The 27,356-nt window shown below is 38.7% G+C and overlaps 3 protein-coding genes across 3 annotated transcripts in view; 2 read left to right on the forward strand and 1 right to left on the reverse strand.

Annotated features, from left to right (window-relative positions):
- Window positions 1-7,345, forward strand: part of CREBRF (CREB3 regulatory factor) — a 36,414-nt gene extending 29,069 nt beyond the window's left edge. Inside the window, exons 8-9 of the mRNA XM_063120618.1 lie at window positions 458-580; window positions 1,184-7,345. Coding sequence (XP_062976688.1) covers window positions 458-580; window positions 1,184-1,299 — 239 coding nt within the window. The 3' untranslated portion in view covers window positions 1,300-7,345. The remainder of the gene's footprint in view (window positions 1-457; window positions 581-1,183) is intronic.
- Window positions 1-27,356, reverse strand: part of STC2 (stanniocalcin 2) — a 363,863-nt gene that overhangs the window by 170,008 nt on the left and 166,499 nt on the right. The window lies entirely within an intron of this gene.
- BNIP1 (BCL2 interacting protein 1) lies at window positions 12,230-26,048 on the forward strand. Its single transcript, XM_063120620.1, has 6 exons — window positions 12,230-12,326; window positions 13,377-13,469; window positions 15,622-15,713; window positions 17,780-17,881; window positions 19,881-19,999; window positions 24,601-26,048. The coding sequence occupies exons 1-6, from the start codon at window positions 12,243-12,245 to the stop codon at window positions 24,795-24,797; spliced, it is 687 nt and encodes a 228-aa protein (XP_062976690.1). The 5' UTR covers window positions 12,230-12,242; the 3' UTR covers window positions 24,798-26,048.

Raw genomic sequence — 27,356 nt, forward strand, 5'->3', positions numbered from 1 at the left:
AGCAATATACAATTTTATAGAATTCCTTCTCTCAGAAGGATAGCAACATTTTTTTCTCTTTTAGCTCTTTCAGTGATAGGAGAGGACACATCCCTAAAGCAAATTAATACCAAAATTGTGGAGGTACTTCCATAAAAGGCTGTTAATAATGGAAAAATCAGTTTCTTTTTGCATTTCTTATACATGTTACAATACAAAAGGACATGTTAACAGACTGTATTGCTCCAGCGCCACAAGTACATATCTGTTCATTAATCGAGATCTTACTAAATCATCCTTCTAATAGTGCTGATGGCCTTTTACTCTTTTATTGTGTCCTTGTTAATTATTGCAAACCACCATTGAAATGTTGAATTGATAGTTGGTATAGAAATGTTTTTAGATATGCAGATGTGTTCTTCCTTCCTGAAAGGGTTGCATTTGGTAGGCCTACACTGTTCCTTTGTCTCTTCTGCAGATAACTTGTTGTTTGTGATCAACTCTATCAAACAAGAAATTGTGAATAGGGTGCAGAGTCCTAAAGATGACAGAGTAACCAATATGGGTCAGAAGCTTGATGTACTTATTAAAGATACTCTTGGTGAGTACACATCATATGCTGTGCTACTTATAATCAGTAAAAGAGCCAGAAGTCATCTGGTGTGACTCTTTAATAAGTTTATAAGCAGTGTTGGATTGGGAGTTGGGAAATTCAGATTCTAGTCCCCACTCAGCCATGGAAACCCACTGGGTGACTTTGGGCCAGTCACAGACTCTCAGCCCAACCCACCTCACAGGGTTGTTGTTGTGAGGATAAAATGGACAGGAGGATGATTATGTAAGCCACCTTGAGTTCACTGGAAGAAATAATTTATATCCCACCCAATAGCTGAAACTTTCTGGGCAATTCACACCTTTTTCACTATTGACACAGCTTCCTAATTTTTGAGGTCACCTTCCATTTTTAACTGGTCCCTGAACAGTTCCTCCAAATTCTGTACTGTCCATGGATTTGGTAAGTGTATTGTCCATTTCTTCATCCCAAGCAGTTTGTGTAGATGTTGAATGCTATCAGACCCAGATCTGATCTCTGCAAGAACCTATATTTGATACTACTAGGCACTGAATTAATGAGAAGTGGAGAGCAACGAATATGTATGCTCTCAGTACTGTTCTAAAGATGTGTCTTCATTCATTCTTCCAGGACCACCTGTATCTGGACAAACATCAGAATTTGTGAACCAGGTTTTAGAAAAAACAGCAGAAGGAGATCCTACAGGAGGTCTTGTAGGACTGCGAATACCAACGTCAAAAGTTTAGTGGGCATCACTTTATCCATTCACATTGGTCAGAGCTCTGCCTGTGTCATGTACTACATTGTAAAATTAATTCTGGTCTGCATGTGAGTTTAGCGTTATATAAAACACAGTTTTAAGATCCATCTTTTTTTCCCCATTTTATAACAATGTAGTAAGATAAGTGAAAGCATGATATAAAATGCTTAAAAGCATTTTGGAGCATAAACCTTGTAGTTCAAAATCTGCTTCGGGCATAAATGTGGTGGCTACATATTCATTTTAAAATTAAGTTTATCTAGGACCAGATTATATAACTTAAGTAGGAGCAAAACATGTTTTTGCAAGTAAACATCTAGCAAAATGCCAAACATTATGGCAGGTTTATGCTCTTAAATAAAATACAAATGTAAACTCAAGGTTTTTTTCCCCAAGAATTATTGCTCTTTTGTTCTAAATTAAACAGTAAGTTTTCTTTGCAACCATAACTTGTACATAGCACACTTGGCAAGAAAGCTAGTGTGCCATATAAAAAAATATATAATTTTCTGAGCTTGATACGGTATTTAAATGTCTGTGCAAGTAAGAAAAAAATGTATACTCTTTGTGCCTTGTATTGGGGGAGGGAGGGTGGGGAGAAGTGTAACTATAAAATGGTAAAGACTTTGTATGATGAGAAACCCTTGTGGGGGAGAAGATGTATAGATGGTCTCATGGATTTTAATGTATTTGTTCCAGCTCTTATAAATTTTTTGAATGTATATAGGAATATGTTGAAAATGTAGATATGCCACAGAGTCTATGTATTGTATAAAAGATGGCTCTAGAAAACTCATTTTCGGTACTTGACCGGAAGAAAACAAATACTTGCACATTAATGCGATTGTTTATTTTTGTACCAAAGACAAATGCAACTGATATGGCAAACTGCCAGTTTAAGTAAAGTTTTGCACAGCTTACATGATACTGTACTGAATGTATAAAAAGAAAAAAAAACTTAAAAGGTCAGGGTTAGGGATCTTACTGAACTGTGAATTTCTTTCTTTCTCTTTGGGTCCAATTATCTACAGAAGGAGCATTCATACATAACAATTATTTTGCTGTTCCTCTAGTTCGCTTCATGGTAGATAAGTTGGCCATCTAGAAGTCTGTAAATCCTTTTTTTTCCTGCACTTATAGTAGAAGTTTTAATATATTTGGATTTTAGTAAGCTATTGGTAAAATAGATTTCAACTTTGGGAATTTAAAATCTAGCTTGTAGTATACTTCCACCAAACAACCAAAATAAAATTATTTTTATTGTAATGTGTATATATGTAAAGAAAAAAGAGCTACAAATATCTAATTCCTTAGTTGCCACTTTTCCAGTTGTTGTATTATTGTGCATGTGATGTTTCCAAGGATCAACACAGGCTAAAAAAAAAAAAGAATTTATAGATTTTATATTTTTGTACAGATTTCAACTAGCTTCTTCAAACTTCTATGTGACTTATTGTTAACTCGTAGTTTCTATGATTGGGGGAATACAAATGCGTGTGCAGTTTGGCTCACGAGAGTCTGCTTTTAGTCAGTGTTAAGTACCAATGAAAAGCTTTATCTCTTGATGAGAGAGTTGTTTATGTGAAGACAGAATCATTATCTGGTTTCATGAATGCATTTCCTCCCCTTTGGTTGATATATAGATGAGTTCATAACATTGTTTACTAAGAATACCAAATAATTCAGATGTAGCTCCAAGCAATCCCCACACCCACCCCATTCTTTGCATACATCTTGTAGTGCGATTCCTTACATCTTAAATAGAGGTTTGGAATCTGCTATGTTGCTGTAATCTGTAAGCCATGCGTTGTTTTTAAGATTTGAAACTGGGAAGGCTAACATACCACTACAGAGTTGTTCCACCCCAAAGCCTTCTCTCCCCCTCCATCACATTGCTGTTTATTGCCACCTACCTATTAAAAATTATCAGAAGTATTTGCAAAACGTCAGATGAAATTTGCATGTCATGATGGAGCAAAGATCTTTCAAAAACGTAATTGGTATGTTTGCAAGCCTGAAATACTGCTGACATATCAGAGAAGTGTCTGATTGAGCTGTAGAACTGTGTCTTCAGAGTATTTTATATACAGCTATCCTGATATATTGAAATAGTGTTTATTTTCATTGGTAAATGGTATTTAAATACTGTTGATGCTAAGATTCTAACACTGGATCAGCATGGAAAAGATATATTCTACAACACAATACAGCCGTTTTGCAATCAGGACTCGTATGGCAAGGTAAACTGACAGTAAGATATGATATCCCCTTTGTAGTAGCTCAGGCTTCTTTGAAATAATACTGCTTTTGCAGCTTTCTTGGTGCATGTCTGAAAACCAGAATATGATTTTGATCTTGCATTGAAAAAAGACTTTGAATCTTTTTAGTGGATTCCATACCCTTGCATTTCAGTGTTTTCTATGTATTAAGTTATAGTCAAAAAGCTTTTAAATAGTTGAGCTTTTTAATGGTGACACTTTATTTTGTATTCTATTTATATATGTATGTATATCTTAGAAAAGCACTTTGTTTAAAAAAGAAAAAAAAGATATTGCATTTTATATGATTCCTGCCATTTGCTGCTAACTCTGGGCTGGGTCAGAATGCTGCAGCGATACTTGATCTAAATAAAACCTGGCAGTAAAATGTAGAGTAAAGTTAAGACCTTTGCTGGTTTAACCTTATTGTAAAGATGACATAGGCAAGCTGTGCAGCTTTACATTTTAACCAGGGGACTCTGTGGCATTTAAAACAGTCTAGAAATGGTTGTACTTTTAATGCCAGTAACAATCTGCTTCCTCTAGTGTCATTAAATATACGTTTCGTGTATAATTATCACAAAGATTTTAAAAAAACCAAATGTTCATGTTTTGTTTGGGGAAATTGTGGCATGCATTTTTGGATGATTATCTTTAGAGGAGCTCTCTAAAGGTTTTCAGTGTTGATACATGGTATGTGGATCTTATTGAAGTCTTTGGTCACTTTCTAAGTGTAGGCATTGTGAATATTCTAATGTCATCAAAAAAAATTATACACTTTATTTTTAAAAAAGTTCTAAACTCTCTTTCATACACTGGATACTTTAGAGTTTGTTTCCATATTAAAGCATGCTCTTGCTAAAAAATTGTCAGTCTGAAATTGAGTGCCACACTTCTATTTTTGAATGGATATGATGAACTACTTGCTCTGTACCATGTATGGTTCTTGTCCTTTACCCATTTTCTCCATTGACAGATTATGACGTGGCTTTATATTGTGCCTTACTTGTATATTAGAACCAAGTTTATTTTTCATTCCCCAGGACTCCTTAAACCCTTGAACCCTTTTGGAAGCAAGCTACAATAAAAGTATCATGAAGGAACTTCAAATAGATCTGATTTAAAGTTGTATTGATAGTTTGTACTGGCATAGGGTGACCAATTTTTCAGTGGTCTTGGAAGATAGGATTTTTAATAGTAATTCCACTACATCTCTTTACAAAAGCTTCTCTGCCTTTTCTTGAATTTATCAAGCACATCTTGATATTTAACTTTTTGGGGCTCATTAGTATTAGTCTCTTGGCTACTTAAGGACTGGCTCTTTCCACTCTGCTCTGACATCAATGGAAACTGTTGTAGGAATTGGGCACAGATATACCAAGTCCACTAGTGTGGTCAGTAATTTATTTTTCAATGTAGACTGAAGTGCAGTGGGAAAAAGCAAAAAACTATTTCTATAACAGATTAAAGGTCTCTTGAATAATCTTAAAGCAACAGACATTTCTCAAATACCGTACTGTCAGTGTGGGTTTCACTTAAGTCTGTACCATTTTTCTGATGTTTGCCTTCATTAATAAATCTGCTTGTTTATTCACAAATGTCAATAACTGATGTATTGTTTCTCTTATGTAAGTCTTTTAAATATGGCTAGTTTTAAAATGGTAATAGCCTCCTTACCTGTTTTTAATGGGTTTTCTTACAAGTTGCCTTCAGCAGAAATAGCATAGCCAGTCTGTTCCTTGACATATTTAGCAGTCTTCCTGGAATTCTGTTGAGGCACAGTTAAAGTACATAATACAGTACTTCAGGCTTTCAGACCTGAATTTCACATGTCGAATCATGATTTCTTTTTTGAAGATAAGGCATTAGCTGCGGAATCATCTAGTTTAGTCTGCTACCAGCTGGAAGCCTACATTTTATGTAGTGGAATCCTGCACAGAAGTGCAGTTTCTAATTTTACTTTTACCTGAGGGATTGTGCAAAGTACACTTCAATCAGTTACTAATCCAAAAGCTGATTCTTCCCTTTAAAAACAATTGCATTTAAGGGCATTACCACAATGAGAGAACAACACTTAGGGATATTTCCAGTATAAATAGAATGCTTTGTCAACATCGCAAAAATGGCACTTTAGCATATACTTCCTTCACAGCATTCTAAACTTAATTGGATTTCATTGATATAAGTGTTCTCAGTCTCTTTAATTTCCCCCAACTGATTTAGCATGGTAGAAAGGTGTTTGTACAATGTGATGCTCAGCCTCTAAGATGTTCATGAACTTCCAGAAGAGCGTATTGTTTATGCCTTTTTCTCCCTAAGCCTAAACGTACATTTTTGGAAGCAAGCCCCATTTTATCTGGGAAGGATGTACTTCTGTGTTAAATGTATTTAGGATTGTAGCCTTAACCACCACCTCCTTTAAAAAAAGAAAGGAAAAAAAGCAGAAAGCTTAATCCAAAAATAGACCTGGGTGAATAATTGTCTTGCAAGATCAGGCTAAGGGTTTGTCTAGTCCATCACTGACTTCAGGGTGGTATGATAAGTGATGGCTAGTCCCTGTTTATCACAGTGTCTTAAAATGCCTCTGAACTTGGACGTTCCAGTTAGCTGCACCAGCTAATAGCCATTGTTGACCTATTTTGGCTTTTAATTTTAAACAAGTCTTTCCTTTTGACAAAGAGTGCTTGCAGTTGATTGGCTATACAATATATCTATTCCTTAATACTTGAAGAGCATGGGTTGGATGCAGCCTAAAGTCATGCTTAGAGCCACTGAAACTTGACTTAGGTTAGTCACCGTCAATCTCATTGATTTCAGTGGGTCTACTTTAAGTATGACTAAATGTGGATCCAGCTACATCTAGGTATGAAAAACTAAGACAAATTGAGGAATTAAAAATGGTTTGGGATTTAAGAATAATGGCAACTAATCATTCCACAATAGTCTTCTATGGACTGGAGAATAATGTAATATGCATCCATTGTTACTGCAGTAGATTCCAGAAATTGAGAATGAAATCCCACGTTATGGAAGCGGAAGACAGTGAAATAGGAGTTTCTCCCCATCCCCGCAGCTCTACAGGTTGCCTGAGAAATCTGTTCTGGAGCATTTCCTAGCCCTCTGGAGTAGATTTTGAGGTCACCTGGGGGGAAAGAGGAAATGCCCTCCTCCTGGTTCCTCTGATGAAAGTAGTTCTGGCAACAGAATGACAGCATTGGATCCAACTCTGGGTTTTTACCCTCTGAAACAGACTGAAAACCTTTGCATCCACAATTCTTATGAAGAACAAACTAAGGCTGCAGTCCTAAGCATACGTAGATGGAAGTAGGTGCCACTGAATCAATGGGACATGCTTCTAAGTGGATGGCTTTAAGATTTGGGTGCAAGGCTGATGGCATATGCAAACACAGCAAAGCTTTTGAAAGGCAAAAAAGGTATATTAACAACTATAGTGACCTTCCAATGCCTGGGATCATGTTTGTAATGCTGTTAATGTTCTGTAGTCCATTTCCAACTGGAGCTCAGACAAATGTATTGAAGATCTTGTCTCTGTTTAGAAAATTTTATCCTGTTAAAAGCATGATCTGTTTGCAACTTTTATAATGTTTAATGTTGTGTATTTTTTTCCCTTTTTTAAAAAGAGGCACAATTAAACATTGGTTTGTTTACTCTGTCACCCTTGAGCCCGAGCACTTCTATTCAGATACAAACTCATCAATGTATGCAACATCCTTTGTAATTGAAAATAAATTGTGAAGAGAAGTTCTGACATGATGGTGCCTTCTGTGTTTTGTGTCCGGGATGCTTCACTCACAGATTGCTCAGTAAATGCAGCTTGCACAAAGGCTCTTATTCTTTTGCAGTAACAAGCTTCAACACCAGTTATTAAGATGTCTAATTCTCTCATTAGGAAGTGTAGGTTATACTGGGTTGGATCTAGACACACTTAAAGCAGAGCCATTGGAACCAATGACATGTAAGTTTTTCATGACTTAATTTAAGTCCTATTAGTTACAGTGGTCTACTGTAAATATCAAGTTTGGATCTAGTCCATTGTTCAATATAATCCTTCAACAAGGACTTCTAATCGCTAGATACAAGGAAAAACATCTTTCAGTTGGAAGAGATTAGTTTTCTGGGATACAGTTACACAAATAAGAACATGGAGAGTGACAAATAGGCTAGACTATATTCCATAACTATTCAAGAAGTATTTTATGCCTTCCATTCTGACTGGGTAAAATACTTCAGAAATGGTTTGTACATCAGAAGATATCCCTTGCTATTTTCCCAGGCATCTTTATTATTTTAAAAGCAGATAAGGAATTGGACAAAATGAGAACATATGAAGCTGCCTCATGCAAAGTCAAACTATTCATCTAGCCAGTCCTGTTTACTCTGACTGGCAGCAGCTCTCCAAGCATCTGGCAATAGGATTTGTTCCCCAGCCCTGCAACCTGAGATCCTTTTAACTGGAGATATAACTTTAGACTATTCTTTAAAGAGAAAAAGATGGTGGTGAAAGTCAAAAGTATTATGAAATCCTGTTCCAGCAAGAATAAATATTCTATGCTACAGTAGTGTGCAATCAAGCTACCTCAAGGGGGAATGCTGTACTGTAGTCTTTAAAAGAAGCAGTGTGGAAAGGGTTACACACGAAGAAGATGGTTTGTGCTTCAGCCCTAGTCTCTTCCCTTAGAACTTACTCCCTAATGGACTGGAGTTCATTAAGTTTTTTGTTATCTTAATAAATTAAAAGTTCCTGTGAGCCTACCCTACACATTAGATAGCTATTGGAGCAATCTCTGAAGGAAATTGAAAGATGAGAAAAACTGGTCAACCTATTGAACTTAAGACTATATGAAGAAACCCCTTTACCTGTCCAAATGCATAGGTTTTGGAATTCCTCAAGAAAATAAGGTACTGTAGCTGTCAGCCAAATTACATGCCTGTGGCAATGCAAAATATTTGAAACAAATAGTGTGTTAGGTGGGACAGACATACTGCTACTGATCAAATTAATGCAATCACCTGACTGTCCCCATAGCGGAAGGAGATGGTTGTTTGATATTCCCCTTGTTTGATGCAAAATCTATGGGGTTCCCACATGCTGCAGTAATGATATAGATGTTTGCCCTCCAATACTTGTTTGAGCTATTTGAAAAGGACTATCCAAGCTTCGGATGAAAGTGGTCTTAGGTTAAAAAAAAAAGTTTGTTCCCCTTCATATTGTGGTTGGGAAATCGGGCTCAGCAATTTGCCATGTGCTCATAATGGTTCACATCCTAACAGGATATGGCGTCACTAGCAAAGTGGGAACCAAATGGCATCGAAAGCATCACATCACCAGAGAAATTCCTTTTGAATTTTACTGAAAGCACTATGAGAGAAATTACTAGCAGAATAGAGGAATACCTCTTAAAAGTACTGCAGCTGACTCATTACAAAATATTTGATGAATTATGACAGTGGTCTTCAACTAGTGGCACATAACCCAACAGTAGGTTGTGAGATCAGTCCTGATAGGTAGCAGCAAAGCTGTTGCCCCCATGTTGGGCAATTGTGAAAGTGGGTCCCATGTTGCATGTTGGGAGTCCGAGGTGGGTCTCGGGTTTGGACCACTTGAAGACCACTGAACTATGGTATATATAGTAAAAACAAAAGGCTTCCATCATCACAGCTTTTGCTGCTATTGCAACTTCCACCATCTTCCTTTCCATTTGTAACAACCAGCTAAAAATATGCTTCTTTGTTATGAAAGTGTCTTACTTTAAGCAGCAAGGGCCAAAATAGTCTTGTATCCATCAGGTTTTGAATGGGGAGAGAAACCTGGCAGGCACTTACTTTCAGCAAAATGCTTTCACACAGTCCGATATACTGATGATTACTTGCAATTGTGGAACATGCAACACTTCCTGATAAAAATGCAGGAGAAATTTCACTGAACATTTTATATCCTGAAAACATGGTGAAAACAGTGTAAAGAACACAAGATAACTGAAAAATTGACTAGGAAGACTTGTTTCTATTTGCGTTCAGCCTGCGACATTCATAACAAGTTTTCTTTGTGTTGCTAAATCCATTTTCAAAGGCTCTCTTAACTTCAAAAATTTAAATTATGTCTTTAGGTTGCCCAGGAGGACAGATGCATGCCATTGCAACTATTTAACAAGATGGCATCCTCCCAGGTTCCTTACGGCAAATGGGAATGTCTACCCACATTTTCCTGTTCTTTCACATGCATTCTCTACAGTACAACCCATTAACTAAATCAGTTTTGATTTTGCTATGGGGTCTGCACCAGGGACAAGTCTATAATAGAGATAGCCATATCACAGATCACCACTTATTTCAGATGGGAGTGGGGCAAAGAAATTCCTCTGATTAATATCTTTATAATTGAACAGGTTGAAGAAGAAGTTATTCTTTTGATTCTTAAGCAAAATGTTTTGATTCTTAAGCAAACTGAAAAACGAAAATGTAACAAGATTGGAATTGCATCAAAAGATGGGCATGTGAACAAGAGTGACATTCCTGAGTGGCTTGTGGAATTCATTCCAAATGGCATTTGTTTTTTTCATATGCTTCCTATGGCACCTTTTTGTGGTATAAACATTTGTAGATTAGCTTTCATAAGCCAATGAATGAATGAATGAATGTGTTCAATGCTAGCTCTTTACAGGCTGGCTCAGAATCAAAACACATGTTGTATTAAGTACAATTAATAGTGGGGGAAAGAGCCTGCTTTGGAAAGAACGGTTAATCTGGACAGCAGCCAGAGGAAAAAAATTCTGTCAAGCTATGTCATAATAGTTATGGAGGGAAGTAATTGCTAAGTCTTGTGATGCCAACATTATGGATAGGGAGCAGTGAGAAAAGGAATGGGAACAATTATGTTGGTTAAGTGGCCGGTTTTATCCTTTTTTGCTCATCTTTATAACTGGAAGCTTCTAAAACAGCATTTTTGCAACTCAGGATTAAGCCCTTAATTCTAAAAGTACTATGTGGAAGGAGAAATAATTGATATGTAATTGTGGCTTTGGGGTGGTTTTCACTCTCTTTCTAAGGGACCAAGATGTCTACCTACAGTTTTGATTATTTTCAACTATTATTTATTTATTTATTACACTTATATCCCACCTTTTTTCCTCCTTAAAGGACTCAAGGCAGTGTACATAATCCTCCTCTCCATTTTATCCTCATAACAACCACCCTGTGAGGTAGGTTCAGTCTGTGACTGGCCCAAAGTCACGCAGTGGGTTTCCATGGCTGAGTGAGGGCCATAACCCGGATCTCCCAACTCCCAGTCCAATACTCTAGCCACTACACCACACTGCATATAAACTTATTAAAGAGTCACATCAGATGAATACGTCCAAGTGTTGTAAGAGCCTTACTTGCTTCATCACATCAATTCTTGAAGCATCAAGGGAAACCAGAAGGCTATCCCATCATTCTGGATCTACAGTTCCCATTGCATTCCCTCAAAGCATCAAGCAATAAGAATATCCCTAGTAAAAAGACACTTACAGTCTGCTGCTTTGCTTGTTTATATAGAAGAAAGTCCCACTGAGTTCAACTAGACTTAGGCAGCAATCCTATATACTTATCTGGCCTATTGAACTCAATGAGGCTTACTTCTGAGCAGATATGCATAGGATTGCAGGTAGCTTCACTCTCAAATATGTGAACTTACGATTGCAACCTTAAAACAATTGCCTCATGGCTCCATTCACCAATAAGGTGTGTATCTTTACTGTCTTCAATGGCCTCTGCCCCCATAATAGGGGGGAACTCGCAGGTGAGAATCCCTTTACTATTTGTTTGTGTTTAACACTTGTCCATCTGGGTTTTGAGGGAAGAAGGGGAAATCTGCTCAGTGCCTCCTCTCTTATGGAGCTATAGGAGGTTTGTAGCTTAGTCACACTAAGCAGGGTTTGGGTTGCATTTCTGGCTATTGCAACACGGGTCCTTTGCCGTCCCTTCTGCTTCTCCAGCTTCCAAACCAGTTTCTCTTTTAATTGCCAAAGGTGTAGCTGTGTTAATTTGTGCTGTAGTCAAAACAGCAAAGAGTTTGGTAACACCAGACTATCCTATTTATTAGGGCATCAGCTTTCCTGGACTTAGGATCCGCTTCCATCTGATTCATGAAGTGTTATGGTTGCGTGCTATCTCCAGTATTCGAGGCAATAAGCCTGTGTGCACCCGTTGCTGGGGAACATGGGTAGGAGGGTGCTGTTGCACCATGTCCTGCTTGTTCATCCCTGGCCGATGGCTGGTTGGCCACTGTGTGAACAGAGTGCTGGACTAGATGGACCCACGGTCTGATCCAGCAGGGCACTTCTTATGTTCTCCTCCGTTGGCAGCCATATGTACATATAATATGGATGCAGAGGGGGAAAATGTAAACAGCGAGGTTAATGTAGTAGACTTGAAAGTGTCAGGAGACGATTGTTTTTTTCTCCCTTTCGACGCCGCCATGACTATCACTCCCCGAGCAGGTTGGGAGCGCTGGCGCAGTGGGAACTCCTCAGAATGAGGGGCAAAGCCTTTCTGTCCCCCAATCAGCTCCTTCTCTTTGTGGAACTGGCACCGCCTCGAGGGCGGAGCGGCGAGGCAGCGTTTCGAAATTTGATCCCGCCCTCTTTCGCTCGCCGTAGTTCTTCCCAAGATGGCGGCTACAGGTGACGTGCCGGTCCGAGTTTGCAACCAGGAGATTGTCAAATTCGACTTGGAGATTAAAGCGGCGGTGCAGGTACGACAACGGCTCCGCTCCCCGGTTAATAAATCAAGATGAGGCCGTACGTTTGCGTTTTACTCACAGGCTCACTTCCGCCCTTCTTTTCTGTCCCCTTCTGCACGGGTTTTTCCCTTTAGTTCTACCAGTCGTTCTCAGCTAAAACTACAAAGGGTCTTGTGGTATCTGAAAGCGGGAACAGGCTTCACCTGACAAAAGTGGACTCTAGGCGACGAAGGCTAATGCTACAAAAAGGGCGCAATCCTATGCAAGTTTAGACCCGGAGTGTGGAGGTACTCCACCTACTAGTATTTGTTTGAGCTCGGTGCTTCTTGCCCATTCCTGTGGTTACCAAGCAAGAAGATGATGTTGCTGCAGTTCCTTTTTGTTCTGCAAAAAATGGTCTGTATCCATCACAGACAAATGGATGGATGCTGGGGGGTGCTATTTTAAAATTTGTAAATAAAGATATTTAATTATATCTTTATACTAATTACTAGAGTAACACTTGATCTTTCAAATGTCCTCCTACCAGTGTAATGTCCGCTTCCTCTAAAACCTCTGCATAAACATAAGAGCTGTGCTGGATCAGACCAAGGGTCCATCTAGTCCAGCATTCTATGTTCACTCAGTGGCCAATCAGCTGCCTGTGGGAAATTCACAAGTAGAACATGAGTGCAGTAACACACTCCCACTCATGTTCCCCAGCAACTGGATTATGTAGTATTCTGCCTCTGGTACTAGAGGTAGCATATAGCCATCAGGACTAGTAGCCACTGATGGCCTTCTCCTCCAGGAATTTGTCTGCTCCCCTTTTAAAGCCATCCAAATTGGTGGCCATCACCATGTCTTGTGCGTTATGTGAAGTATTTCCTTTTATTTGTCTTGAATCTACCACCAATTGGTTTCATGGGATGACCCCAGGTTCTACAAGTATAAGACAGGGAGAAAAATGCCTCCCTATCCACTTTCTTAACACAAGCATTTTGAAGATCAAGCTGGCAATATATGATCCAAGAGAAATCAGTGCAACAATGTATTCTATGCATTGCCTGTTATTTCTTTTAGGATATTCGGGATTGTATGGGACCTGTAAGTACACTTACAGAACTGAATGCCAAAGTAAAGGAAAAATTTCAGCATTTACGGCTTAGAATACAGGTGAGGAATATTGACAAAACACCACAAGTATGTAAATCAGCCTTGTAAATAATCTCACAGAAGTTTTTACTATTATTTATTTATTGGATTTCTATACCACCCAATAGCTGAAGCTCTCTCTCTTCACAAAAATTAAAACCATTCAAAGTGTAAAACAACAGTATAAAACCATAATCTAAAATACAATATAAAAGCATATATATACTAGCTGGGGTGGGGAGAGGGCTGACAGAGAAGGGATAAAGTGCTCCAGCTCTTCTGCAGCTGCCTACTGCATTCCTATGCTGTGTGAGGAGGGAGTTTCCCTCTTCTGGCAACTAACTTGTTTTGTATGTTGGGTGCACAGGAGGGACTGAGTGCTATATGTAATTTCCTGTTGCCTATGGCTATAGGGCTGGGGTAAATGAAGTTTTCAATGAGCTTTATGATATTTCTGTAGAAAGACCTCATTTGTGTATACACTGAAGAATTGCTGAATTCTTTGATGTATGCTACTAAAATACCTCACAATTTCACAGTCTTGCAAATTTCACTTTCATTAATATTAGTATTATTCTGTTTTATATCAGTATTATTTATATATTAGTCTGCTTCCTTCAGTGTTGCTTTTTGATATGATAGCTACTGACACATGGTGAACAGACACACTGAAGGTTAGTATACTACAGCATTTGGCATTTTGTAGTTCAATACCCATGTACTATCTAGTCCCATGCCAAAGTTTCCGGGCAAAGTACAAAGTGTTGGTCATTACCTTTAAAGCCCTACATGGTTTGGGTCCAGGTTACCTGCGGGATCGCCTTCTTCCATACAGTCCGCCCCGTACACTCAGGTCCTCTGGGGAGAACTTACTTCAGTCAGCCAAAACTAGGCTGACAACTATTACCCAGAGGACCTTTTCTTCCGTCGCCCCCAGACTGTGGAATGGCCTGCCAGAGGACATGCATAAACTTAACTCTCTCTCTGAATTTAAGAAAGCTTTAAAGACTAGCCTTTTCCGGCAGGCCTACCCAGATGAATGTGAAATCAAGGATTTTTAAGATGTGTTGATTTGTTGTACTAATGTTGTTCCCTGCCTCGATCCAAAGGCAGAGGCGGATTATTATTATTATTATTATTATTATTATTATTATTATTATTATTATTATTGCATTCAGCCAGGCATTTACATCCTAATTATGCTTCCTTTGAAGTATGAATGTCTTTGAATCAGTATGTCTTACTTTCTAGTACGCTTTTAATTTAGTCAAATTGACTTCTTTCAAATGTGTATGCTGCTTAATTTAATTTTTTGTTAATAAGTCTGAAGGTCTTAGTTTATAAGAGCATTAGTGGATGCCTGGTTTCTGATAATATTTGTGTTTCTGTATTAGGGTTGGTTCCTTGATAGCAATGGCTATCTCTTGTTGCATCAATATCAGTTGTCAGAGTCGATATGAAGGTACCCTAAACTGTCATGCATATACAAATACCATTACGCTATGGAGTCTGGCTATATAGGCTTATGGGCTCCCAAGACCCCTCCTCCTGCTAGGGAAGCAAACCCTTTGAGCTCCAAGTTCCACCAAAGGATGCCAGGTGCCCAGCCAGTCAGAGAGCTAGGCTACACAGATAATCTAAGATCCAATCAGTTCACTTCCAGGAAGCTAAACTGTATGTGATAATACTCTCCAGGGCTGGGCAAACAGGTTGGTAATGACAACCCATAGCTCTCGATTGGGACATAAATGTGTGACTGACTAGAAATAGGGCTGGCTATACAATAAACCTCAGTGCTGTAATATAATCTCACTTCCTCTCCTGGATTAGAAATTTAGAAAGGAGTTGCAGATTGCACCATGCTGCTAAGAGGAATTATACTCACTTTTCTCATACATTCTGTATGTCTATGCATCAGTTGGAAGTAGGTTTATGAGATTTATAGCAGTATAGGAAATTTGGCAGTCCAGTTTATTTTGAAAGCAACCAAGAATAAATAGCTTTACAGTGCAATCCTGTACATTTTGACTCATATTGAGTTCAGTGGAAATCACTCCCAGGGACATGGGTATAGGATTGCAGCTGTATGTGTGTTTAATAAATCTGCTTCCTTTTTTGTTGCAGAAGAATTAATGATTAAAAATGTGTGTCCAATGTTTATGGGTCTGCTTAGGAACTTGAACAGATGGCTAAAGAACAAGATAAAGAATCAGAAAAGCAAGTTTTGCTCCAAGAAGTAGAAAATCATAAGAAGCAAATGCTCAGGTCAGTAAAATTGAAAACATTAAATTTTGATTACATGCTTATCTAATCCTTTTCTTCCCCTGAACCATTCATAATGCAAGACAAACAGCTTTGTCCCAACTAAATGACCCCCCTGCCTGAAGTGACGGCATTCATGCAAGCCATTGTCAAAACCAGGCTGATATCCTACTATTCCATTTGTAGCCCCAGCCCCTATATTTGAATAGTAATTGTGATCATAAACAGAATCCATTTTGATCTGTTGTTTTCAGTCATTTGTGTAATTATTATTTGTAGCTACTAGGATCAAAGAGATAATGGCCACATTCAGATGTCATGATAGTCAACGGTGGGTTAATAGTCAACTAACAGTTGGTTATTTTGTGGGTACTTCCCTCACAATCAGAGAAATAACTGACCGCAAGTTGGTTATAAACAACTGTGAGTGGATTATTAATCCACGGTGTGTTAACTAATTTGTCCCAAGCCCTCCCTCCTCTCAGTCCTCCCACTTGTATCCCTTCATCAGTTGCTGCTGAAAATAAGAGTTCTGCCAGCTTGAGTAGAGTGGCAACTGCTACTTTGACCACTCTTGCCTAGCAAGCGTGTAGCTGACGAAAATAACCAATGGTGCCCTCCACATGACACAATAACCAATGGTGGTTTAAATAACCCACTCTGCACATCACTGGTTATTTGTGGGGTTATTTTGGCAAAATAACACACTGTGAGTTAAAAAAAAATCCCAAAACACGACATGATAGCCCACGGTGGGTTGAATAGTCGTCGTCCAAACTCAGTCACTAGTTTTATTAACCCAGGAAGCACTGCTGCCATCCCTCCATATAAGATTGGATGGGTTATATGTTTTGGCTTCCTCTTTTCCTTTAGGAAGTTTCAGACTCATTTCAAAGAAAATTTGAATGGTAATTATCACTTACATAAACATCATAGACCTAATTATGCACTAGTTATGAAAAATGTAAAAAAAACCAACCCAACCTATTTATAGGACTGTACAATTACAGTTGCAGTTGAGAGTGCATAATATAACCTCCCTGAGCCCACCCATTATCCCCATAACATGGCACAATTATTGTATCCTATCAAATTATTATTTCTTCCCTCTGTTCAAGGAACACATTTATGTTAATTTAAAACTGTTCCTAAAGTAAACATTTGCCTAGGCCTTTCTCTAAGTAAGATGTAGAACATTGATTACATGCTACTTTCAATGAGAAAATTAGGTGTGTACTTAAATCTCTCATATAGCAATGAATGAGACTCAAAAGTGCTTAATATCAATTGGATTTTGTCGTTTGTGTATTGGTATGGGGAGGGGATTTCCAGCACAGATTAGCCCCCAAATAGCTATTTTACAATGAAATTCATAAATGGGCTGAATTGCATGGAATTGGGGAATTCGAAGGGGTGGGGAGAAAGTGACAATGGAACGATCAAGTTCAGTCCTGTGTAAATTTCACTGTGTAAAGTACTCTGGTGCACCTCTACCCCTCAAACTGTGTAGGCCAATGCACAGCCTTTTGTACATGAGGATATGTAGATTAGATTCACAGCCCAGTCCTGAAGTCCCAACAGTTCAATGAGTTTTTCTCCTAAGTAAAACTGGGTATAGGATTGCTGCCTCAGTATATTTTTCTTTCTTTTTATTATAGAAAACAATTGATCTGTAAAACATTCTATTACTAGAATTAGCAATGTGTTACAATACAACTTTTTTTAAAATACTGAACTGCTGGTTGGAAGACAGTATGATTTAGGGCAGCCATCCAATGCTGTGAGTATCCCTGACAATCTTCCAGAGGATAGGGCAGGGTATTTTCTCCATCTATCAAGATCTTTTCTAATCGAGAAACCTTGTTATGGTGCTAAGATAACAGTGGAAGATAAATAGGTGGAAACATATACGTTTACAATCATTGTTAATTATGTCAAAAAAATAATGGAGTATTTTGCTTGTATGCATTCAGTTATCTCTTGCTTTGTACATGTTGCAGACAAAAATGTTTCTGTCTTTGTCACTGTGGTCACCATTGTTCTAAATCTCAGTATATTAATAATTTCAGCAATCAGACAGCCTGGAGGAAAGCAAACTTAGCTTGCAAAATTGCCATTGACAATGCTGAGAAAGATGAACTGCTGCGTGGAGGAGACCCTTTACGACAAAGGTACATAATGGTTCTTTTGTATAATTTAGTCACCAAATATTGCCATAGGAGTTTCCAAAGCTTTTCTGTCTAGCTCAGTTTCGGAAGTTCACCTTCTTGGGCCATTGTAATCTACACTGCTCCTTTTAAATTCAGAGGGCTCATTCATATGTAACAGTGACAAATCCCTCAATTTGCTAGGTTGCATGTGTAAAGAAGGGGTTAATTCATACATGGAATAGCTGTTCTTAAAAAAGGGAAGAATTGTTAAAGTCTCCTATTGTTATGATTTTAGGTAAGAACTGATAAGCCGCCAGCTGTGAGTGGGCGGATGGGTACAGCCCGGAACCGCTTGGGGCCCAGGCCGGCTGGCCTTGGAGAAATTAACATCTGAGGAAAAGTGCGAAATACCTCACACAAGGAGGACCAGAGGGTGGGAGGGAGTTGGAGTGGAAAAAGGGTTATAAAAAAGGCCTGTTTGAAATGGGGCTTTTGTCCTGAGCTGGCGGAACCTATGGCTGTGTGAAGTATGATACTGTATATAGCTTTTTAGTTTGCTGGTTGTGGGGTTCAATATATATCTGCATGTGTTGTTTTACTTGCGATTCCTGTTTGCTTGCGTCTTCTCAATAAATTTAAGTTTGCTTAACCCTCACTCTTGTGAGCTGTGTGCGTTATTCCTGGGATCTGTGCAAAATCCAGTGGTTAAGCTGGTTGGCTAAGTCTGGTCTCCTTTACAGCATGCTGCACACATGTCTCTCTCTTTAAATATGCAACCTCTGATCTGCCTGATTGTGGATTGTTCCATGACGTGTGAATCCAGGAACTATAGGTTATTCATGGGTTAAACAACCCAAAGTTACCTGAGAACTCTGGGCCAGTTGGAGGTTGCATGTTCAATATAGCAGTGCCACGCAACCTGGCAAATCATGGGTAAATTATCCCATAGTTTGTTGCCACTGGGTCAGCCACTTGGATCCTCCTCTGCAGTCCATTATCATTTGTGGCCAACTCTGAGAAGCTCTTGAAGAGTCAAGAAACTGAAGTTCTTTCTTAATGCTTCCAGCCCTTGCTCTCTATTCCTGCTCCCTGATCTCTTTGTATCCCCACAAGGATTATCAAATCCTCTTTGGGAAGTGTATGTAGTAGAAGATACAATGGTAGCCATGAGGTCTATGTTTTTGGAATTAGGGTCTTTGACAACACGATCCTGTACATGTCTTCTCAAAAGTAAGTCCCATTGGGCTTGCTCTCAGGTAAGTTAGTACAGAATTGCAGCATTAGTAAGGCTTTGCAGATTACATTATAGCCAGTTCACAATATACTCTTGAAATTTACTTTTTTACGTATAGTAATAAGAACAGCAGGATTCTTCCCAGTTGGATATTAATTTTCAGTTGGAAGATATCAAGAATGTTATAAAGTATAAGATGCAAATCAGCCTGTGATCTATAGAGCAGAGCAAGAATGGGAAATTGGTAATTAAACATCAAATTCAGCTCAGTGGTGTAGTAGAAACAGAATGGTAATTTACCCATTCAGTTTGAGTCTCATATTTTCTCCCCCAGAATTAAAATATACTTATCCAGAAATGTTGCTAACAGCAATACGGTATGCTATTATTAAATTCAGGGATCTAGCTGCCATGAAAAAGATCAAAATATATTCCACTACACATGGTAGCTTATTTTTGTGCTGTACTACCCAATCAGTTAGATATATTGATATTTGATTACATTTTAATCTCATCCCTGCAGCCAAATGGCCATTTCAGAAGGAGCATTTAAAAGTAATCACTGGCTCTGAAAACTTGTCCTGATTATTGGCTCAAACTTATAATGTAATACTTTATCTTGGAACAGCGGAGGAAAAGCACATGTTTGCAATGTATGCATATCCAAATGCTGCTCTGGTAGATATCGCCCTTTCTCTCTCTCTGCTTCCCCTTGTGCCTTTGAAGAACTTTGATAAGGAATGTAATTTTATTTTATAATGGTTTTATTTTCCTCTTCTCTTTTAGAAAAACAACAAAGGAGAGCTTGGCAGAGGGGGCCAGTAGCATCACAGAGAACCTGATGGGTATTAGCAGGATGATGTCTCAGCAGGTCCGGCAAAGTGAAGAGACCATGCAGACCCTAGGTAAGCAAATAGCGAATTTTAGAAAAAGAAATTCCATTCCACCAACTACAGTAGAAAGGGAATGAAAAAAAAATCAATCTTTAAACTATTGAGCCTAGAGTCTTTTTAAAAATGATGAACACAAAATGTTGCCAATGCATGTTTTACATGACCGAAGGATTTTTCTTTTTTCTGTTAACTGCCCTTTCCCCCTCAATCTTTAACCGATCTTCCTAAAAAAAATTAGGTTATGTGATATAGACATTTCTTTCTGAAAGTTGCAGTTTTCATGAAGATTGGTGAAACCCTTTTCGATTTCATTAAGGTTAGAACTACCTACGCCCCCCCGCCCCCCAATTTCCATTTAACCTTACGGAACCCTTATTTTACTGATCACCTTATCTATTGGAGTCACAACTGTGGCTCTAATAATTATGTAAATAATCCAAAGATAGACCCTCTGGATTGGCAGGTGGGGGTGCGTAGGTGGCTACAGTGGGATGGAGAAATCAGGAGCATATGGTGAGGCTGCTTTGCGCAAGCAGAAGGGCCTTTCCTCACTCAAGACTTCTCTGCATCCATCCCTCCATGTGTGTAGTCATTGAGTGGATTATTGCCACGAGCTGGATAATATGTTAGTTAGAGAAACGGGTGGCACTTCAAAGGCAGAGGGAGAAAAGCCACTTGGCACAAGCATGGGATGGTGTAGGAGGCCTCACATGATACCTTTAGGGCCCAGGCATTTTTTGACATACTATCCTAGCATCAGTTGAGCTCAGTTAGAAGTGTTTGTGCTGAAGTCTGAATTGAAAGCATTTTCTTTTTTCCCTTTAAAAAACAAGTTGCAGGGTGGGGTGGGGTGGAGCTAATCCCCTGAATTTCTTTCACCTGTGTGAGGCCTTGTTGAAATAAAAGGAGATTGTTCAGCAGTGGGTTTGTGCTGTACATTTCTAGTGTGCCTCATGGCTGTGTGGAAGATTTTGAGAGTGGAACTGTCAATATGTTAAATGTCAGGAAGCATGTTGTTCGAAAACGTAATATTTTTAAAGGATATACAGTTGCTCAGCTGACGAGGCTGCAGTCTCTGAACTCTGCTTAACCCTCACCCAGCTTGTTTGGGTATCTGGCGAGATAACTTGAAGAACAGGATTAATCCCATTATGATACATCATTCTGCAATGAATATTATGATCCCAGTACAAAATAAAGAGTACTGGTAACTATATTAGGTATTTACGCTGATTTGAAATGCAACATGTTTTAGATTAGTGTTCTTATGTTACACTTGAAGCAGTAAAAAAAAAACAATAGAAGTTATTTCTGAAGGGCAGCCTTTCATTTAATATTCTGTACCTGGGTGTGGATATCCGTGTGTAAATGATGCACCTACCAAAAATTATGCAGGGCATACGCATGCTTCAAATGTGTCTGTTCTCTTTAAAATACACAGAAATCATGAGTGTGTGTGTGTGTCTGGAAACTGTACATTTGAAAAGGAATATATATGAACACAATAAACTTCCCTATACGGATTGAAACGATTAGTCTGTGTAACCCAGGCCTTGTACTCCAGCTGGTAACAGCTTCTTCAGGTCTCAAGCCAGAACTTGGCTTCCCAGTCCTGCTTCCTGAAATCCTCTTAATTAGAGATGTTATGGATTGAATACAGGCCCTTTTGTATGCAAAGTGTGTGCTCTGCCATTAAGCTATGGGCCCTAGCCACAAGTAACTTTCCGAACGTGCGTGTGCCCATGGGACATGACAGGGCAGATAAAAATTAATGATTTAAAAAAGAAATAGAATTTTTAAATTTACATCTATTTTATTTTTCAAAAAACAAATAAAATGCTGAATTTCTCTCACATTTAAAAATGACAAAGTTACAATTAAACTTCATCATGCTAAACCTACACTTACAGTCTCATAAAAATGAAATTACAGTTTCAATAGGGAAATTGATTTAAATCAGTGTTTAAATTGACATTTTCCCCTTGCTGATTTAAATCATTGATTTGAATTAACTTGGTTTAAATCAACCTGCTGTGGTGCATGATCTCATATTTATAAAAGGTACAGAATACCTTTTGGTCCCCATAAGATTAACTTCTCTTAGGACTTCAGTTTCAGACCCGTCAGTCTCAACCTGCAGAGAAAAACATTTCTTTTGGTTTAGCAGATTACCAAATGATTGCTATGACCGACAATGCGCTTTCTGAAATATAGACTCACCTAAAGTGGTAATTTCAAGCTTTACAGAACCCTTCTCCATGATTTTGTCTGCTGCCAGGGTACCCCTGTACATCTGCACTTGCAGAGGATTCTGTCACTGGGTGTATACTTGGTTCACATGGAATGCCATCAAAGCCTGTATCATCAGAGAGCTTCGGCTATTGGGCGGTATAAAAATGTAATAAATAAATAAATCATCACGCAGCTTGAATGAGGTTGAATTTAGATCACACCTGGATCTAGCTGCACCTAGATCTAGCTGCGCCTAGCAATCTCCTGCAACTGGACATTACAGTGAATATCAGTAGTGCTGGGCAAGATGGCTTTACTGATCTTCTCACTGGGGATTCCCTGTTAAGCTTCCTTGAAATTTCAGGGTTCCCGGAACATACTTTGAAAACTACAGATCTCAGAAAGGAAAAGATATTTGTTAAGGACCACTTGGTTGTATGTAAAAACCACCCTAAAAAACAACAACTAGATTTTATTTATTTATTAATTTATTTATTGCATTTTTATACAGCCCAATAGCCGAAGCTCCCTAGGCTGAAGAGCCTGTCCACTAATGCACTTAATTTAATTTAGTTTTAATCTTCCCAATCTAAGGAGTTCTGGAAAGTGCCTGTGCAGTTGTAAAATTAAAATTAAGAACACAAAAATGCAAAATTAACTCCCCATCCATATTAACTCCTGCCACAAATCTAGTCCAACTAAAGTCTCAAAAGGCTTCCAAAAGAGTCTCAGCTTTGGCCCGGAAAGCCAGAACTTTAGCCTGACAGTTTCCTTTAGCCCTTAAAACTATACATAAAATATACTGTCAAAATGACTATTCATGGGCTTTTTAGAAGTGAGATGTGGACCAGCTGGACCTTCTGCCTTTACTTTGCTGGGAGAGACAGAAAGGATGGATTAATAATAAAGCTTTCTCTGCCCTCCAGAACTCCTCTAAGTGACAGTCTTGGCAGTGACTTTGTCCCCTAGCATCTGGTCAAAGAGCCCATCCTGTTTGGTTTGAGGAGGAGCCAGCAAAGTGTTAAAAGGTTACTATTACACAAAAAGCTGGAGAAGTCCTTACTGCAGCAAGCAATAAATCTGACTTTGGGGCCAGGAAGCCCAGCGTTACCAGGAAAAACAGCCTCAAGCTTTCATGTACCATGTGGTTGATGGAACTTTCTCTGCGGATGGAAGATAAAATTGCACAGTAATGGGATTGGTTATGACAAATTTCAGTTCCAAGCAAAATATATTTGCAGACTTATTTTTGGGGCCAGCTATGTAGAAATTTCCCAAAGTCTTTGCTATTCATTTCTAAACATTTTGACAGCAGAGCCTCTCTCTCTCTCTCTCTCTCTCTCTCTCTCTCTCTCTGTGTGTGTGTGTGTGTGTGTTTTAATTTGCCTCAAAGATCTGATATTGAAAGTAGTTCATTTCATTCGTACATAAACTCAATTACAAAATAACATGGTTGAGTCCAAGTTATAATGATGGGCATATGCATGTCTCCAGTGTTGCTTTACATTTGGCAGAGACTGCAGCTAGGCGGGGAGAAGGACCCCTGGTTTACAGACACTGAACTTCGGGCCAACTCTCATGTGCCCAGGGCCTGTGTTTTTCTTCTGCAAACACTGTACAGATCTTGATCCGTATGCTAATCTTATTTCCCCTAATTCGTTTCTAAATGTGCCAGAATTGTAGCATATTAACCTGTACTTCCATTTGAAACTGTTCCTTTAAATTCTGTATGAACAGCTGATGAAAAACTGACGTTCTGGAATTTAATGCACTGCATTACAAAATCTCACCTAGCCTGTTATCAAGTGACTTCAACATTTTGTGCAGACAATGACATACTGTTGTGACACTAAATCTACATTTACTTCATATTGCCAATTATGCCTTTTCTTTTTTGACGTTTGGTATCACTGTATTGGTTCCCCTCTCCCTGTTTTAAAATGGGCCTTAAAGACCTGGATATTCCAATCTGCTTTTAGTTGCTTTAGTTTTAAGTGTTACTTAAAAATACATATGTATTTTTTTTGCATCCTTCTGTTTTAATTATGTGTGTGTTTATTGTTTCATCATTTTGTCTGTGAACTGCCATTTTTACCCTGAAATGCAATAGCTTTGTTGTGATATTTTGGTTGAGAAGAGACTTTTAGTTACCATGATCAATTTCACTGAGGGTCCTCAGAAGAAAGCAAATGTCCCTGTCTGACTTGCCCTGAGTTTTTGTCAAATAGAAAAGTTCTACAGCCTACTACTGCCAAGGCTTTGAGTCAACCTACCTAGTATATTGTATTATTATGTTTTACAGGCCTCAGATAAGTACATGTTGTTGGTTTTTTGTGATGTTTTGAAACACTCCTAGCTGAAATGTAAATTTTCTCTTTCAGTTAATTCTTCACGAACCATCGTAGATGCCAATGAGGAATTCAAATCCATGTCTGGAACAATACAGCTAGGACGAAAGCTCATTACAAAGTACAACCGCAGAGAGCTGACAGATAAACTGCTGATCTTTCTTGCCCTTGCCTTGTTTTTAGCTACTGTGCTTTATATCCTGAAGAAGAGACTGTTTCCCTTTTTGTAAAAATTCTCAAATTGAGGAGAGGACGCATGACTATAAGGAAGAAGGAATGGAGGATTTATTTCAAGGACCTGACACTGCTCTAATAGGGGAAAACTTCTGGAAGACAGAACTTTATACTGTATAAACAGAATGTTAAGAACTGTGGTGAAAATCTAAGCTTACTTTAAGTAAGTGAACAAGGAACAATAAGAATGGGGTTGGCAGAGAAAAGGTGTGATATCTTGCTCTGAGAGTGGCAGATGTTCATCTTAAACTGGAAGGTGTGAGCTTGTCTCTTGGCCTGAAAGATGTATTCCACTTCCTTCTTCAGAGATCAGTTCAGAGGATGCCCTGAGAGGAGTGGAAAGATATTACAGAAAATACATTTATATACATTCCTTTAATAAAGTGTATTTAAATACAGATAGAGCAGGTAATCTCATTTATTTATTTTAAAATCTAAAAAAATGGAAGGTGGTTATACTGCCTTCTGAGTTATACAAAATGTTTACTTCCAGAAGTGAAAGAGGAAGTCAGTCTTCCTTTGACTGGGTTTATTAGAAGCGTATCTTTGTCCCTTCATATCTCTTGAGATCATAGTTCAGGTAGGCCCCTTTACTTCATTCCAATGTTTGCTTTGAAGGCCTGATGTTGATCAATGAATAGAAACGTAATTTGCTTGTGAAACCTCTTTAATGTTAACTTTTTAATATAAAATATATAGGGTGTGTGTGGGGGTTGTCTTGTAAGATTACAAACTAGTGGTAAAATCCATCTCTCCCTGTGCTATTTCACTTCCTGTGCTGCACCATTTCAGGACTGAGCTTATGGGAGGAAAGCCCCATGAGACACAACACAGCCCCTTCCTCCCCCCCCCTCTGTTGTCTCTCGGCACATGGTAATACGCATAGCTGTTATTGGGGCCCAAAGCCACACATGCAGGCTACTCTCATGCTGTATGAGCAGCCTACAGGATGGGGTCTAGATAGAACAGGGTCATTATGACAGGAAAAGAGAGGCCTCCCATTCCAGGTAATGGCTGAACACATTGCTGTGCACCCAGGACAATGTGCGCCCAGCTAAGAGTTGCTATAGGAGCGAGAGAAACAAGGGACAGGTATTTATTATGTGCTATGATGTCCTTTCCATGTGCACAGCTCTGTACCTATGGGAGACGATGAATTGTGATTGTGCTGTAAGCTTTTGGTTGACCGTATGAAAGTAGCCTAGAGAAACCACAGCAAAATACAAAATAAAATTGATATTTTCAAATGCTAACTGTTCTTATTCCAAAGCATTTCCCAGCATTGCTCCCTACAAAGAACATGGAACATTTTTCTTAATTCTTTTTTCACGATTTTAAAAATATGGCATTGATCAAAAGATGAAAGCACAAGTGAACAGGTATGCACTTTTCACGGTAGTGATAAAAGCAAACATTCTGAAACAAATCCCCTCTTCTTGTTATGAGCATCTTCAAACCTCTATAAACTTCAGAGTGTTCAAATATATTTTCTTTCTGCAGCGCATCCGTTTGTAGTTGAGGACACACTCTTTCCTGCTACATGCCCTTATTGGAAAATGAAATGAACCTGTCTGTTGGCCAGAGCAATTCTACTTTCCCTCCTATCCAACATCAGAGTGGTGAGGGTTGCAGAGGTTTCCGCAAGGGCTGGGAGGGGTCATCTCTGCCTTTATAGAGGGAAATCTGAAAAATCCTAGGGCCCCAGGACACGCCTCTCAGAACCATAGGATTGCAGCCTTATCCAATGTTATAAATGTCTTCCAATGCTATGTCATCTTGCCACAGCTGAAATACCACTGACAAAGAGCTGCCTTACTCAAAGTCAAACCAATAGCCTCTCTAACTCATTTCTGTGTCTTTGACTTGCAGTCCATTTCAAATCCTCTTCTCTTGGTTCTCATGCAAAGGACTGTCCCATCCTTAACACCCCAAATCCCATCATTGCTGATAGTTGAACATGTTTGAACATGTATTATCTTTGAACCATATCTCATGATGCTTACTTCAAATTGAACCCATATTGGTTTATTTTATGGATGGCCAAAAGGGGCCATTATTTGTTTATAACTTGAAATACTATTTTAATATCTTCCCATCTTCTAAATTAAATAAGTGCACCCAGTTAGAAGTCTCTCATATATGTCAAATTTAGGGTTGCTATTAAGATTACATGTCATTAGGTTCCCAATGGCAGACATTGAGGGGGGAAATTACAGCTGTCGGTACTCTTTAGAAGAATAAATTTAGCCCTGTTTTTGAGAATATTTCTTCCCAAAGTAATGGCAGTCAGCCCAGAGAATGATCTGAAAGAACACAATACAATTATAAAAATATAAGAAGAGCCATACTGGTTCAGACAAGGGTATATCTAGTCCAGCACTCTATTCACACAATGGCCAACCAGCTGTTGACCAGAAATCCTCAAGCAGGACATGGGTGTAACGGCACCCTTCTATCCATGTTCCCCAGCTATAAATGCAATAATGTATCCCCTGAGCCAGCTGCAAATTGATCCATAAGTATTGTGATCCAGGCTATTCTCAGTCATAAGCAGA

This window comes from Elgaria multicarinata, chromosome 3 (assembly GCF_023053635.1).
Source record: "Elgaria multicarinata webbii isolate HBS135686 ecotype San Diego chromosome 3, rElgMul1.1.pri, whole genome shotgun sequence".
In the NCBI taxonomy this organism is placed as follows: domain Eukaryota; kingdom Metazoa; phylum Chordata; class Lepidosauria; order Squamata; family Anguidae; genus Elgaria; species Elgaria multicarinata.